Source organism: Eptatretus burgeri, chromosome 17, assembly GCF_056783735.1.
Source record: "Eptatretus burgeri isolate ZD-2024b chromosome 17, Ebu_testis_v1, whole genome shotgun sequence".
Classification (NCBI taxonomy): Eukaryota; Metazoa; Chordata; class Myxini; order Myxiniformes; family Myxinidae; genus Eptatretus; species Eptatretus burgeri.
This window is the reverse complement of record NC_140977.1, coordinates 35,891,841-35,908,477: the sequence shown is the minus strand read 5'-3', so window position 1 is coordinate 35,908,477 and position 16,637 is coordinate 35,891,841. Positions and strand designations below refer to the sequence as shown.

Here is a 16,637-nt window from a genome sequence, read left to right as displayed (position 1 = left end):
GTATGGATGTGAGTCATGGGCAGTGAAGAAGAAAGGATGAAGATGGACAGTTTTGAAATGTGTTGTTGGAGTCGAATGTTAAAAATCCCATGGACTGCAACAAGAAACAAACGAATCAGTGCTTGAAGAGATTAAACCACCACGTACATAGGAGGCTCTAATGCTAAAACAGAAACTGTCATACTTTGGACACATCATGCGTGCAGTAAACGAAAGTGCGCAGAGGTCAACCAAGCTGGGTATGGTTGAGGGAAGAAGAGAAAGAAGTAGACCTTGTGTCCGCTGGATGGATGGGGTAAAGTCTGCAACCAAGCTGTCTTCTTCTAGAGCTTCGAGAGGCAGTACAGGATCGGGATGTTTGGAGAAATCTGATCATGAATCCAGGAATGTCACCAGAAGTGGGATACAACTTGACAGACCTCAATAAGTGCTGTAACAGTATGTTGAAAAATAGAATATCATTTGTGTATCTTGGACTGTTGTGAGTATCACATTTGTAGAACGGGTTGACCAGCCCACTTATTGGGATTGGTAAAGACAAGGGCTGGAAGGAAATGAAATGGCACAGATAAACATGCTGGAAAAACCCTCTCGATCATGACAAACCAGGAAATCCATGACAAATAGGTCCACGCCTCAACCACCCACCTTCCTCCCACTAACAAAACACTTCATACTCTTACAACTTGATCCGTCACATGAATAATAAAAAAATAATTGCTCTCTAATAACTTTCCTGATACTATAAAACAGTGAAGTTTTGTTTTTTAGTTTTGTAATTTCTCTCAACCTCACAAGTTTGTACACGCGGTATATCACATGATTCACTTGCAGGACAAGTAGCCGACACGAGGAGACATCAGTGTACTCTTACATGAATTACAAGAGTAATCAGAGACTATGAATTCCCAGCTCACACACAGACGTGTTAACGTTGGCCCCAGTTCAGCACTACCATTTTTTCAGTCCAACGTAATTTTGCCCATTTTCCCAACGTTAACCCTTGTCCCATCAATTTCATGCCATGTGGCGACCATTGGACCGGCGATTGAAATCCTCTTGCGACCATTTCCAACCATTGCCAACGTTGGGTCAATGTCGGTGAGCTATCTCGGAGCAGACGAAGCAACATTCCCGGAGCAGAATGCGGGATTTGGACCTGAGATCAATCACAGCATCATTAAGTTAGTGCTCAACAGCAAACATGATTGCATTATTTATTTACGGTTTGAGCACTGATTTGGATCTGACAATAAATAGTTATTGCATGAACATAATCTGACTATCTCAACTTCCTTCATTAATCAATGGAGGCTCAATATCTCATGATGTTTAGCCCGCAGTACAGTATATATATATATATATATATATATATATATATATATATATATATATATATATATGTATCTCAGATGACGAGTTTGGATTATATTCACAGGAGAGCCAGATTTACTGAACTTCTGGTGCAGTGCCAGGAGTGGTTGTTGCAATTCCTTGCACTGTACCTCTCTCTCTACCCCCAATCCTCCTCCCATGCTATCCAGCTCCCTTCAAATGGCGATGCAAATCCGTCTTTCTCATGTGCTTCAGTACCATACCCCAAATTCCTTCATTGGGGTTGGGTGCATGTTTACCATTACCTGGAGTGCGCACATGACACAGGCACATGATGTGAAAAAGGACCACGTCCTGTGTGTGAATTTAATTGTACAGGATTTCCTTTTCTCTTTTGGAACTGGAGTACATTCAGTAACAGTGCCAATTCAACCACGACCATGCATTCTTTAACCACATATAGTCAGTTTGGTTGTTTGATTTAAAAAAAAAAAAACGGATTGTCAACGTACACACTCTGAAAACTCAAGTCCCCAAAAAAGGGGAAGCATGCACATGGAGAAGATGACTAGGCAAGACCACATGCGATATGTGCTACTGTACTTTGGGTGACGCCCTATGGAGAGAATTATTTAAAACTGCCAGGGATGGACAAAGCAGGGAAAGCATGCCAGCCAGTGTAGGATTATACTGCTGGAATGGAAAGTGCTCGTAATTCCTAGAAGCTCTCAAACAAAACAAGTAGCCTTCCGGTAGCTGACCGTTATGAATTACGACTGCATTAAATAAATTTGATGTATTATTGTTGTTTGCCTTGCGCGTCTGAGTGGAGACCTGTCCCAGGACTGTGCCTGATAGCCCAGGAGACTGCTTCGGCAGCACCGACGCTCTGTACAGAGTATGGTCCCAATGGATGGATTGTTTGCCATGATTCATCTGTAGCACTCAACCAAAAGTGATAATTGTGAAGAATGATGGGAGCAACAGCAGACATGTACACTCACCCATCTGTGTTGATGCAGGACAGGAATGATGGTGAAAATGGCATTCCCCCCACGTTCAAGTTCCTAATTTGGTGTGCATTTGGATGTTTTCGCCACAGTGACATGATGGCCTTCCTTTCCTGGCCTGAATTTTTTTTTTTCGGTGGGTATTTGTTCCATTTAAGACACAGATTATTTGTTTGGCCTTTTTTATGCTAAGTCAGCTTTGTGACGCTTCAAGCATCCAGGGCCTGAATGGCGACGTGCGTCCTGTTTGCTATCACAGAATCAGAACTGTTCAGAGAAATGTCAAAGTGAAAAATGAATGGAGAAGGCACCGAGCGAGGGTCTTCAACAGGAAAAAGTACAATGTGCCATTTACCTGTCATATTGTAGCAACTTGATGGGTAAATGCTGAAAAAGAAATGAATCACATTTGCTATGTACAAATGAATGATTCACAAAGAGGGTTAGGGCACGATCATGGACAGTAAATAGAGCACATCCAACTCTTTTTATCTGTAAATAAATGCACTCAGGAGACCAATGTTTTGACCACGGACAAGCCTTCAATGGGGACGAAGTACCACTCATGTTGGTGACCATGATACACCTTTTGAGAGAGAGAGAGAGAAATGGAACAGCGGTGCGGGGAGTGAAGTAATGGACGTGGCGAGAATCCAGGAGAGGGGGTTGTGAAAGATAATGAGGAAAGTGGGATTGGGGGAGGTCCAGGAATGGTTATGGGTAAGTGGGTGAGTGCGACTGAGGCATCGGTCTCCAAAGAGGAATTTTCTCCGCCCCCTTCCCTCCAATCATTCCTCCACCTCTCCACTTCCCCTTTAGCATGCTGTTTATCTCCCATGCCTTGGCAAACGGGTCCTGTTTAGTCCCAAAGGTTAATCTACGGTCAAAACTTTGGACCTCTCACGTTTTGTTCTCAGATAAACTGGAGAGTTAGTTGTCTCATTTTGGGTCTAGTAATTTGGCTGGCAACCAGACTCGGTGTTTAGAGCAAGATTGGAGCATCCACCTCTGAGTCTGGGAGGTTGGTGGTTCAAACTTCAAACCCTTTCTGAGTCAAACCAAAGACTTAAAATTTTTTTTTTTAAAAGGTCAGTGCTGCTTCCTTGCTTGATGCTCAGTATTTGAATAGATAGAGCACTGACAAACAATGCTGGGAAAGGCAATGGCAAACCACCCAGTATAACCTTTTCCAAGAAACTGCTTGGGCATCGCCAACGCTCTGTATAGAGTATGGCACATCAAATCAAATAATACAAGTCAGAAAAAAAAAGAAATAAAATAAAACAAATGAAAAAACGATGCAGAGATGGAATCCCCAAAAACACAACCAAACAAGGTAGGAAGGAATGAAAAGGTAGGAATGCCACCGCAACACCGCACCACAATCCTTCCACCCCTTGCCCACATGACACCTTAATATTTAGTGTTGATATTGTGTTTTGTAATAACATTAATGTTATGCTATTATCATTAGTATTGTTATTATTACTTTTGTTATCAGAAGTGGCCTTGGAAGAAGAAGAAAAAAAAAAAACGTCACAATTTGCCATCTCAACACGGATATACATCTTAGCACGGATTTCACCCAAGGCAGAATTGGCTTGACCCCAAAAATTTCCCCAGTCATTGTCACAAGGAGGTCGGAATCAATGTGTCCGTTAAAGAATATAGAGTTGTAGTGGTTGTCATAGTAGTAATAGTAATATCTGGAGTGCGGTTCAGACGATAAGGACCACCTATCAAGAAAAAAAAGAAAAAAAAAAAGATTCACGTTACTTCAACTACCATAACTTCATTATAAATATTATTTTAAACATTTTTCCGTTGGTCGTTATGCCAAAAGATGTCAAATTATCGCTACACTTGTATAATTATTGCAATGTGCGTTCTTAGCAGGTTTTTTGGGGGGGGGGCTCCGAGACCCCATGACTCCCCAATCTCCCCCACCACCTTCTATTTCTATATCCTGAACCCTCAGTCTGAAATGGATATTGTATATTAAGACTCTCAGGTTTTGTTCTCTGCTTGTTGTCTCAGTCCTCTGACACTTCCCAGCAATTCCAGGATGTATATCTTCTTCCAGTATAAATGCTTCCTGGTTAAACTTCCAAAATCCAGGCTGTGATTGCACACCTCTTTTGTCATCGCTTTTTTTAAACTGTTGAACCCCCTTCCAGAGACTGGGTTCTCCCACTCTTCCCTCCAGGGCTTTAAGCAGGGGATGCACCACCATCTCATGTCACCCCCCCTCTCCCCCAATCGTTAGCCACAACCTTTATTATCCTCTCCTCCCCCCCTAAACCATTCCTAACCCATCCTTCTTACTTACACGTTACTGTTTCCTCCACTTTTTTACTGTTACTTAATCTCTCGGTTCCTGCGATCGACTGTTGCCACGTTTCAGCACCGTCAGTTCATATCCTCAGTTCGGTGATTTTGAGATTCATTGAAGAGCAATCTTGCTCTTCCATGAACCTCAATCCTGTAAAGAAAGACAAAACACTGACAGATAGCCACAGCCCAATTCCACCCAAGTCAAGCTGGAATTAAATAAATATTTCAGTGGTCTTTGCATATCAGAAGATGTGTCTGTGATATCTCAGCTCACCACGCACTAGAAAAGAAAAGCTCCCAGCAGAGAAGTCCAGAAAATGATATCCGAGTAGTAAGTCATCTTTCCTTTGGTCTTTCGTCTTGGATGTTGCATCGACTCCAGACGAGCGGAGTAACTCACCGCATATGGTCCAGGCATTGAATGTGCCACACGACGCCTCACCTGGAACAAATTTTCGAAAAGCAGCGAAGTTTTTCCTATTTTTTTAAGGAGAGAAAATATTGGCACAGCTCAAAGGTGTAATGACAATTTTTGTATCAACTGGGTTAACGTGAGGGCGATCGGTGGAGGTACAGCTTCATTGGCATGTGAGGTTGACGAAAGAAACCGAAACCAAACCTGTGGTCATAATAGGTGCAGACACAAAAAAAAAAGGAAATAGCAAACAATTATAATGTATTCTGTTGGACATATAACCAGTTGATTATGTAGATATACAATACTGTAATTATGATGGTTTCTTCTTGCATATGGCAGCTATCATTTTGTTGGGGCACGACTATGCCACTGATGCTGTGCCCCAATAATAGTACACTGGTACTCATTCCATCGACCTCAGAAGGATGACAGGCTGAGTCAACCCCAACTGGTGTTAAATCAGCAGCCAGCGGGGCTCAAATTCAGGACCCTAAGATCTCAAGGCAGCCACCGCCAACCTACCAGGGCTTGTATAATGAAGGCTTAGGCAGATACAGTACATGATTGCATACATAATCATCCAGAGAACTTTATAGTCACACTCTGCGAGATTCCAGCAGCTCTTTTCAATACGGTCCGAAGTCATAAATGAGCTCCAAAAATGAAGCGCACGCAAAGTCATGCGTACGAACAAAACCAAAACGATTGTGAAGATTTTGAGAAGTGCAACAATAGCCGTCTATGGATTTGCATCAAAAATGGTTCAGATTTAAAATCCTTCACCCATGTGATCACAATGTTCCCCCTTTCCTGTACTTCCTGCATCCTACTTCCAAAACCTCTTGGGAATTTCTCCCTGCCCTTCCCAACTCTCATCATCCGAGTTGTGTGTTCTCTCTTATCCGTCTCCCATACCTTTCCCTTTTGCATTAGCCTTTCTCCAGTACTACTTCTTATAGATGGGACAAACAGCTTAACATTCATCCACGGGACAATACGCCTTGTGATATAATGCCCTGACTGCTAAAACCCTGATCTGACAGCTCATAATTGTGTTGGGAATAGAACCCAGAGCAGACAGCTGAAAGTCCACTTCCTCTACATCAAGTGAGTTGGTTGTTATCTCAATATGCAGGTTTCATTGGGTCCATATGCCCTTGATCAAGAGTCCGAGCCTGGTCAAACGCCATGAGATCTGACATTTTATTCTCGAGGAGACGTTGGCGAATGACATGAGACTGCAATCCACTTATGAAGGCCTCCCGAATGGAATCCTACTTGTATTTCTCAGCAGTCACAGCCTTGTAATTACAGTCTCCACTCAAAATGCTACAATTTTGACAAGTATTCATCAAGGGGTCTCAACTGGTTGTCGTCGATGACTCGCCAATAGGTGCCGTGCATAGACTTCATTCTTCGGTCTTCCGTTCATGGTTCGTAAGGTCTCCATGGCAGTGCCATATAGTCTTCACAGTCAGCGATATACTCATACACATTTGGAGCAACACAGTTTACAAGCATAGTTAACTTCTCTGGTCTGTGACGCTCAATTGCTCTCATGAAGTTGTCGAATGTCTTGTTGCAGTGGTTCCATTCCTTTGCAGCATTGTTTAAGTTTATTGTTATTAGTAGGCCAACCATAGTTGATTCTGCAACGATTGACACACAACTCAGTAAAGCATCCATCTTGAATATCACAGTGAACTTGGAGCAAGAGAAGGATCTGGGGATGATGGTACAGAGGACCTGGAATGACAATTTACGACAGACATCGGGAGTGGAAATTCTGTGATCCGGTCCGGGATCACGGACTCATCTGACTGCTGTGGTTGCTTTGATGCTACTTGCAGGATTCAAATCAGGCGACTCGGACGAGTCCGACGGCCTTAATAGAAGGATTTTCACAACTATCCCATATTGTAGTGCGCGACGCCATGTTGATTGGATTCACTTCCCTGGCAACAATAGCATCACTATAGCTCTACAATCTAGCATGTTTATCTCGTTATTCTGACACTGTAATGGAAGGTTATACTAATGATTTAGTCTTGTTAGGTGTTGTTTACCTTTTCTTGCTTGTTTAGCTTGCTAATCAATATGGCGCCCGAGCACTGCATCATGGGCACTGAAACCCCTCTATAGAGGGGGGTCCTCGTTCTGACGTGTATCGCTGCCATAGTTCCATGAACAGGTACTGTGATTCCCTACTCATGGACCTCTGGAAGCTTGTCCCTGTTGCTGCGTTTAAGCCTGGAGAGTAATTGCTGAAATCTATCTTTTTGGGTTCTTCCCGACATCTTTGTTCTTTGTTCCTTTCACACAATACAATCCCAAACTTTAATTGCAGTGACCAATGTGATCCTCAATCCATAAACTACCTTTAATTGCAGTGACCAATGTGATCCTCCACACCTAAACTACCTTTAATTGTAGTGACCAATGTGATCCTCCACACCTAAACTACCTTTAATTGCAGTGACCAATGTGATCCTCCACACCTAAACTACCTTTAATTGTAGTGACCAATGTGATCCTCAACCCCTAAACTACCTTTAATTGCAGTGACCAATGTGATCCTAAACCCCTAAACTACCTTTAATTGTAGTGACCAATGTGATCCTCAACCCCTAAACTACCTTTAATTTCAGTGACCAATGTGATCCTCAATTCCTAAACTACCTTTAATTGTAGTGACCAATGTGATCCTCAACCCCTAAACTACCTTTAATTGTAGTGACCAATGTGATCCTCAACCCCAAAACTACCTTTAATTGCAGTGACCAATTCGATCCTCAATCCATAAACTACCTTTAATTGTAGTGACCAATGTGATACTCAACCCCTAAACTACCTTTAATTGCAGTGACCAATTCGATCCTCAATCCATAAACTACCTTTAATTGTAGTGACCAATGTGATCCTCAACCCCTAAACTACCTTTAATTTCAGTGACCAATGTGATCCTCAATTCCTAAACTACCTTTAATTGTAGTGACCAATGTGATCCTCAACCCCTAAACTACCTTTAATTGCAGTGACCAATTCGATCCTCAATCCATAAACTACCTTTAATTGTAGTGACCAATGTGATCCTCAACCCCTAAACGACCTTTAATTTCAGTGACCGATGTGATCCTCAACCCTTAAAATACCTTTAATTGTAGTGACCAATGTGATCCTCAACCCCCAAACTACCTTTAATCGTAGTGATCAATGTGATCCTCAACCCCCAAACTACCTTTAATCGTAGTGATCAATGTGATCCTCAACCCCCAAACTACTTTTAATCGTAGTGATCAATGTGATCCTCAACCCCCAAACTACCTTTAATCGTAGTGATCAATGTGATCCTCAACCCCCAAACTACCTTTAATCGTAGTGAACATGAATAATGTCTTGAACCCCGTTTGAACGTTGACGAACAACACATTCGCCCCAAACTTCGACGTCATTCCCCCACTCTTCCAATTTCTCATCCATCTCATTGTAAGAAATCGCAAGCAGTGATTTTACTCACACTGGACCGAAGGAAACGATTTATTTTCGAGCCATTTGATCTACTTAATCCGTACGCAAACATGGCAGAATATTTGATCCAGTTCCACTTGTTACATCCCCGGTATTTTCCTCAACCCCCTCAATCCCCCTCCACTCCTCCCCACCCAATGTGTCGCTCTTGCTGACAGGCACATGGAAGACGTTTTAATGTCGTGTTTGTATTTATATTCCGGCGGTTTGACCCAAAATAACCCAAAAGTGATCAATTCAGTTCAAGAGATAAAATTGCTATTTTAAGACACCAGCCGTCTCGACTGTTAAACACGCCGGCGTGACGTCACTCGATCACGTGATCGCAATTATGCGAAATTATGTGATTACTAAAACAGCAAAACCATTTTTTTTTAAATCAGACTCTAAAAATGAAATAACTATCGAGCATTAATTAAAAAAAAACAAAAAAACTATGAATTATAGATGAATGAATAAATTAGTTCTTCGCACTTTTGCGGTCGGCATCCTATATGGGCGATCTCTCAGGAGCGGTTTAAAATTCCTCAGCAGCGGAAACGCAGCTTTGCTCCTGACCCACTTCAGAAGATGATCAGGAAGGAATAAAGAAATTTACATTTACATTTAACAACAACAACAACAGCTGCAGCAGCAGCCTGAATCGTTCGTTCTTCGTTCCCTCAGCACACAGAGCTTGCTGATTGCGTGTTTCTGCGCTTGGGCGGGGCTCACTCTCTCTCGCTCTCCTCACAGATTTGCCAAATAGCCCCGAACTCGTTCTCTTACTCTCCATCTTCCGAGCTCCGCTTGCGCACCATCTCCTCCTCGATCTCCCTCCGCGATCCGCATCTCCTCCTCAATCTCCCTCCGCGATCCGCATCTCCCAGCCGCCATGGGTATCCAGGGATGTTTCAAATGCGTCAAGACTCTTCTCTTCATCTTCAACTTCATTTTCTGGGTGAGGTTTTCAAACTTTTCATTTCCTTTGTTTTTATTTTTTTTATTTTTTTTTTTGGGGGGGGGGGTGTGGAACGGGAAAACAAAACGAACGTACTTTCTATATTAATTATGTTAACGTGGTGTTTACTCGGATTACAAACGGTTTTCTTTGTGCGATGTTGAGTGTTGTAAGATTTAATTATATATATTTTTATTACAATGGCTTCGCTGTCTCGTCCCGTTGGCGGCGTTTGTACGTTTGGTTGATTTGTTGTGGAAATGTTCCATTTATTTATTTAATTTTGTGACGTCATTTTTGTCAAGTTTAAGGGAAATCGAACCTTTTTTTTTTTTATTTTTTATTTTTTTTTATTTTTTTTGAGTTGGAGTCTCAGACGCGGACAAATTTGGGTAGTGGGTGAAGCAATAGGGGTAAACGAACGAGAACCTCAGGTTCATGGGGGTTATAAAGATCATGGGTTGCCTTAACCCCCCCTCCCCCGTTTTATTTCAGGAGTCACACTTACCTGGTGTTGTCCCTTCAGTTGCTCTTTTTTTTTTTTAAATCTGTGGACAATATATATATTTTTTTTGAATCTCGGATTTGCGGTTTGCGGGCTTCGGCACGGCAGGAATTTCCCTGTAACTGCATTGCCAACAAAATGAAAAAATTGTTTGAAGATGACGTGTGTGTTTACAATGTGGATAGTAACACTATTAATGAGTTATTTACATAAATACATTATTAAAAGAAACTGATGTGTCTTAATTTTTAAGAACCGTTTTTCAGTGGTTGCTAGGAGACAGGTTGGCACGTAGAAAATCCGTTATAAATAGCCATTTGAAGAAGTGGGTTCGACGTGTTGTGATGACATTAAATACTCGAGTCTTTCAATCGTGATGTTGCGTGCCTGGACACAACTGAGTTTGTCAAACTCATGTGGATCCACCGTTTGGAGAGGCTCTGGGCTGAAAGGATCAAAACCTCGAGGAAGGATGGTGCCCAGCTGACGATCTGTGTGGTCGGACAACAGTTCAATTGCTTCCAGGTTAAGGTTACTTTATGGAAGGGAACTGTTTTGAGGTTTACAATTTAATGATGTGAAATTAGCGTCATTTACAGCAATTCTTTAAATATTTATATGTATAATAATATTTTATTTATCTTATTTGTCCACTGTCCCGTTGCTTCATCGACAAGTACATTGATAACTTCCTGGTTTAGTGTTGATTCAATAAAATATGGCTTAGTCTTTGGGATATACATTTGCTTTTATCCATACATTAACAGTTGAGGATTTTATTTCTCAAACATTCTTGCAAGTAATATTGTGGTTAAAAATTATTTAAAGTCTGTTCTTGGGAGGAGGCAGGGGGGGGCAGATTGATTTAAATTTTTTTTTCCCCTTTAGTGTTCTGCCCAAATGTAGGTTCAGTGCTGACAAAGGGTTGCATTCGGTGGTTTGCTTTCTGATTTGTAATCTGGGTAGGAATTTGTGCTGTTTGAGGTGTTGGTCTTTTACCTGTGTCTTTAGCAATAAATTTATGTGTGCAAACGAGCAGAGGTCTTTGACCACCCCAAAAACTCACCATGTCACGCTCCTTTGGTGTAGAGGAAGTGAACTTTTAAGCTCTGGTTTGTGTTTGATTCCCAACCTAACTAAGCTGTCATATTGGAGGCTTTAGTAGGCAAGGCATTATATCACAAGGTGTGTCCATGGATGGATTTTAAGCTGAGTGACTCTCTCAATTTCCCCCCCATCATCCATCCGTTGGTGCTGCCTAAGCAGCCTCCTTGGCTACTGGGCACAATCCTGGATGTGTCGCCACTCCGACACAGGATACCAGCATGCTGGCACTCATTTTGCCGACCTCGGAAGGATGACAGGCAGAGTTGACTCCCCCTGGTATTAACTCAACAGCCGAGGGGGATTTGAACTCAGGATCCTAAGCCCACCACCCTTAATCCCCACCCCACCCTCCTAACATTATTCAGTGGATGTTTAAGATCTCCCGGTGTTTGTCGTGAAAAGTAGGCAAGTTATCACTGGCACCCTTAACAAATTGAAAGTTGGTGCCACATCACCTGTCTTGTGAAAGATTTGGGCCAAAGGCTGACCCCCCCCCCCCAACAAGAACGTGTAAATGATAACGCCTCCTCTTTGTGAAGGGCTTCAACATCTGGCAGGCAGGTTTCCCTGTTAAGTAACATCCATCTGAGGAATGGCACACACATTGAAGAATGACACTGCCAGTGAAACACCAGGATGACAGGTTAAGAGCTGGGTCGCCGTTCAAACCTCGGCGAAACAGCTTTGGCAAGTGTGCGTACCACTGGGCCATCCTGTCAGTCTGTTTTAATTCAGTTGTTTTAATATACACAGGGCATATTGGCTTTTGATATGCTTCTTGTTTGGCAAACTAAGTTTAGGGGTTAATACCATGCATTTCTAGGTGGAATCTTTGCTTGTCAAGATCAAATAGTGGTGAAAGTGACATCACTTGTTGGCAGTTTAATTAAAAAAAAATAATATATATATATATTTTTTGACATGTTGCATGTGGTGATTACAGTAGGTATACAATGCAAGCTCTGCTAATCTGTTTGGTAATTAACTGCTTGTGTGCTCGCCCTGGCTTTTGTTTTGCTCCTTGTCTGGTTTGTATTTTTGATCCCGGTGCTTCACCCAACAGTTTCGGCTATGGTTTGAATGCAAGCAGGATAGCTTTTGAAACCGTTTTATGAAGTATAATTATTACTCGGTTGATATGTTGCGAGTTGTTTGTTAATGTTTACTTCTTTGCAACTATGCACCAGTAGTTAATTCTTTGTTAAAGGTCAAGGCCCCCCTCCCACCCTTATTTTAATGTTTTTGTACTACTGAGCACACCCCTGACACCCCCTACTCATTCAAAAGTGCCGATTTTGGGTGACTTTGGCAGTTTCTTTTAAAAATCCATGGATTGAAGCCAAAAAAAATGTATTCGCGAATCGAGTTGTGGGTGGGGGGGCGAACGAGCAGTGATGTGTGTTCATTTAGTTTTGTTCAGCCAATCGAGAATCCTGTGTCGGAGTGGTGACCCACCCAGGAGACTGCTTTGGCAGCACCGATGCTCTCTCCAGATTATGGTCCCTATGGATGTTAATTTTTATGAGTGCTCTTTTGCTAATTTGCATTGTGCAGCTTTTTTGCAGTAAACTTCCTCTTTCTCATGAGATAGGGAGCTTCTGAAAATGGTTGACATTGGGTTTTTGGTCTCTTGTTGATTGATCAAACCCTGAGCTTTTGAAATACTCATAACTTTTTAATTGTCGATGGCATTTAATAAATAAATTTCTCTTAAATTTTTTTTTTTTTTTTTCTTGCCAAATTATGATATTTTGTGCAAAGTGTTTGTCCTTTGCCATTGTCGGCAAGTATGTTTCACACTGGTAGTGGGGGGGGGGATTGGGAGGTCAGGTGGGTGGTAGATAAAGGGAAGTGGTGATGCATAATTGCAATCCTCAAGGATTTGACCTCCATTGTTTAGGTTGTGCAAGGTCATGTGGAATGTTATCTGACCTTGCTTGTGGCATTTGTAATCAAATTTGCTGGGCTCTCTAAACTTAACATTTCCTCCCCAGCCTCCCTTCCCAAAAAAACATTTGGAAGTACAACTGTATGTGTCGAGCAATGTTGTAAAGACATTCCTGATTACAACACGATTAAGCAAGAATTCTTTAAAAAAAAAAATTCACAATTGCTCTGTTGTGATGAACGACATTTTGATTTGCCATTTGTCTTGTTGGTGTAACAATTCTAGTGTACGACAGATGCATGTCAGAACGTGACTGTTTGCAAGCGTGCACACTTTGTGACATGTTTACTTTTGGGTGTAACTGCACACATTTGTTGATTTGGATTGAAGGGTTCCCGCCCCACCCCAAATTGGACCATCCGAAAGGACCAAGTTGTCACAGCCTAATTTCTGTCGATTGACACACATGTTTGGCTTTCACCATTTTGAAGTGTTGCAATGATGAGCCTTCTCACTGGTGAACATGTTTGCCGTAAGCACCATGTGGCCATTAATTGAAACTGGTCTCGTTCTTGGCGAGGTTTCTTGGTTGTACATGCTTTTCTATGTGCTGCAGCAACGAGAACTTTGTCAACTGCACCTACTTGGTGTAAATGAAGCATAAAATGATCAACGGACAGAGGGTTGTATAAACCTTACTCGTATAACTCGTCAACCAATATATATGTATTTTAATTTATTCATTCTTGAGTTCCACACAATATGAAGTTTATTGTGATGAACCATGTGGTTGGACACTGATTGTCAAAATTAACTGTGGGGTGGGCATATTGGATCATCACCAATTTCACGGCAGGTTGTTCTCAGGCATTACATCGTCCGCCAAGCATGTATTTGGGCTTCCTACATAAAGGTGAAAAGAGGATGTTTTCACCGGATTCCATCCGGTCTAGTTGCTGAATTGCTTGAGGTTTTCCAGAAACTTCGCCATTCTCAGGTGCAAAAGGTTTAGTTGGGTGGGTACAGAGCATGAAGGGTTGGGAGAACACAAGATATTGAAATATCTCACCAGCGGAGTCTACTGTGGTACCCTTTTTGGAGGGATGGGATACACCAGTGACAGACTTGACAAGGTACCACCAGGTTTTAGAAGTGGGAGACAAGTTTGAAAGTTCATTCTTGAGGTTGGATAGATGTCTACACTCAGAACCAGAAGACACTTCTTGCAGGCTTTGTGGAATGAGCTCAGATTGACTTTGATTGAATTTGCTTTCCAGGTTTCAGAGCAACTGCTTCACCACAGGATTTGGTTGTACCATGGGTGAGAAGGAGGGTAGGATAAGTGAAGACTTGATGGGATGAATCTGCATAAGGGAGGGCAGATTTCTGTGGAAGAATTCCCAAGCTGAGTTGATATCTGGGACAGTAGACAGGATGTCAGTCCTGAGGAGGGATAGCTGTTTGTAGTCCAGCAGAGCAGCAGCAGCAGCTCTGAGAATAGCCAGAGAGCTGTTTGTTCATTGACTCTTGCAGATATGTACATCAGGAACCAATTGTATTGGAAGAAGAGCCAGAGACATTTGCAAGGAAGTTTGGCATCTATGTCCAGAAGGGAGGATTTATCATTGGGAGAAATCTGGGTTGGACATTCACAGATCGCGTTTGTCCCATGGAGTCACAGAAGTCTGTTGGTGAGAGGTACGGACACCCAGCCAATTTACATCGTGACAATTGAAATCACCAGCGAGGAAGAGTTGGAATGAGTGGTTAAAAGTTTGCCCATATTGTTTGAGAGAGATGTAGATTGAGTCACTGTTTGGAGAACTGTTCAACACAGACACATAAGAGTGTGGAGTGGAGGTTTCATCCTAAGGTAATCTTGGGAGGTATAAGATCAGTAAAAAGGCAGTGAGAAGTTGAGTTTTACAATTAGTGAAACTCTGGGGTGGGGTTCCCAAACTGTACTAACAGAAATGAGGATCATGGGATGGGTGGTAATTTTTGTTTAATTCAGTCAGAAGGTGATTTTGGTGGACCAAGCACTTGACTGACAGTTTTGGAAAGTAATATTTGAAGAAGAGGAAGAGATCATGGTGAACACATTGGGTTCTCCTGACCGATAAATAAGAGAAGTGAAGCATGTTAAAATGCTTTTAAAAGAAGCATTTGTATTCAACGAGCAGGGGTACCCAGCATTGCCAGGCAACATCAGGTTCCTCTTCCCACTCCACCCCTTCCCCTGCCTCCTCCCACCCCATCGGGGATGAATTGGTTATGGCTGAAATAATAATGCTGTCGATGTTTATCCTCATCGCCATGTCTTTAATCTGGGTAGTGTTCAGTTACCAAGTTTCTCGAAGAGTGCTTGCCAAGTGGCTTTAAAGCACTCGAGCAAGCATTCCCTGCGAAACTGCTGACCGGCTGGCTTGGCAAGCGTGAGCTAGCTGCTTGGTAACCACGCCACTGGACATCTCAACAGCATACAGTACATGAGTTTTCGTTGTAATGAAAGCGTACCTTGTTCATACCCACATCCAGCCGCAAACTCTGCTTTATATATTAGATTAGGTGACGGTGAGAGACCTCGCACGAACCTGCCATGTTTGCTTGCAAATGTCTTACTTTTGTTCATCTCAGTCTCCCTCACAGGAATCTCCAAATAAACTTTCTATCTATCCATCATAATCATTTTTTAGGTCATCTCTTTGGAGATGACCTAATAAAATCAGTCTCTATGTCCGTCCGTACGTCCCCATTTTTTTTCCTTCCGATTTTCTTGATATTTGGTATGTGGGTAGATGTCGATGAGGGATGCACGACGGTATGACCTTTGACCCAATTGAAGGTCAAGTTTAAGGTCACTCCAAAGATGTGAAATGGTCCTTTTTCAAAATCTATCTCGTCTGCTGTTTATGATCCGATCTTCGAAATTCCTTCGGATTCTGATAGTACGGAGCAATATCTAAATTTGGTCGGGCTGGTTTTTTGAAATTCGTCCTGGTTATCGAGCCGCGTGTCTTCAAAGTTGGAAAAATCGTCTGTGATACGGTCAAAAAAAAATTCGCCCGATCTTGATGAAACTTGGTATGTAGGTCGGGGTCTATGAGTGATTCATGACTGACTTTAGACCTGATTGAAGGTCAATGGCAAGGTCACCGATGCTGTCAACTTGTGAAATCATCCATTGTCAAAATATCATCCACCATTTATGACTCAGAAATGCGGTTTGATTTCTGAAGTACGGTTTCTATCCATTTGAAGACTCGTTCATCATAAATGTTCCACATCAACCATTTTCAAAATCTATCTCTGGATAACTCAGAAATGTAGTTTGATTTCTGAGGTTTTCTATCCTTTTTACTCCCGGGCTTTTGTCTCTACGTTGAACCAAAAGACAAGACGACATCAAAGCCATTCTAAGCTGATCGGAGATCCACATCTTCATAGATGACCGTCACCCCCAACCGGGGGTAATTTTTTTTTACATGAGTTTTATTTTTATCTCTTAATGAAATATCACTACTTTCCACTGCATCATAGAATTGACATACCTTCATTGGGCAGTGTATATT

At 42.1% G+C, this 16,637-nt stretch overlaps 1 protein-coding gene and 1 long non-coding RNA gene across 2 annotated transcripts in view; one reads left to right on the top strand and one right to left on the bottom strand.

Moving 5' to 3' along the window:
• Positions 1-1,489: 1,489 nt before the first annotated feature.
• On the bottom strand, positions 1,490-8,972 carry LOC147009740 (uncharacterized). The gene is made up of 3 exons (XR_015052638.1): positions 8,615-8,972; positions 4,954-5,121; positions 1,490-4,827 (listed from the first exon to the last, which is right to left on the bottom strand). It is a non-coding gene; the product is annotated as an uncharacterized LOC147009740 (long non-coding RNA).
• A 344-nt stretch (positions 8,973-9,316) lies between these two features.
• LOC147009739 (CD9 antigen-like) overlaps positions 9,317-16,637 on the top strand; it is a 31,237-nt gene continuing 23,916 nt past the window's right edge. The window contains exons 1-2 of the mRNA XM_085860865.1: positions 9,317-9,460; positions 9,492-9,565. Of these exons, the coding sequence (XP_085716991.1) occupies positions 9,500-9,565 (66 nt within the window). The 5' untranslated portion in view covers positions 9,317-9,460; positions 9,492-9,499. The remainder of the gene's footprint in view (positions 9,461-9,491; positions 9,566-16,637) is intronic.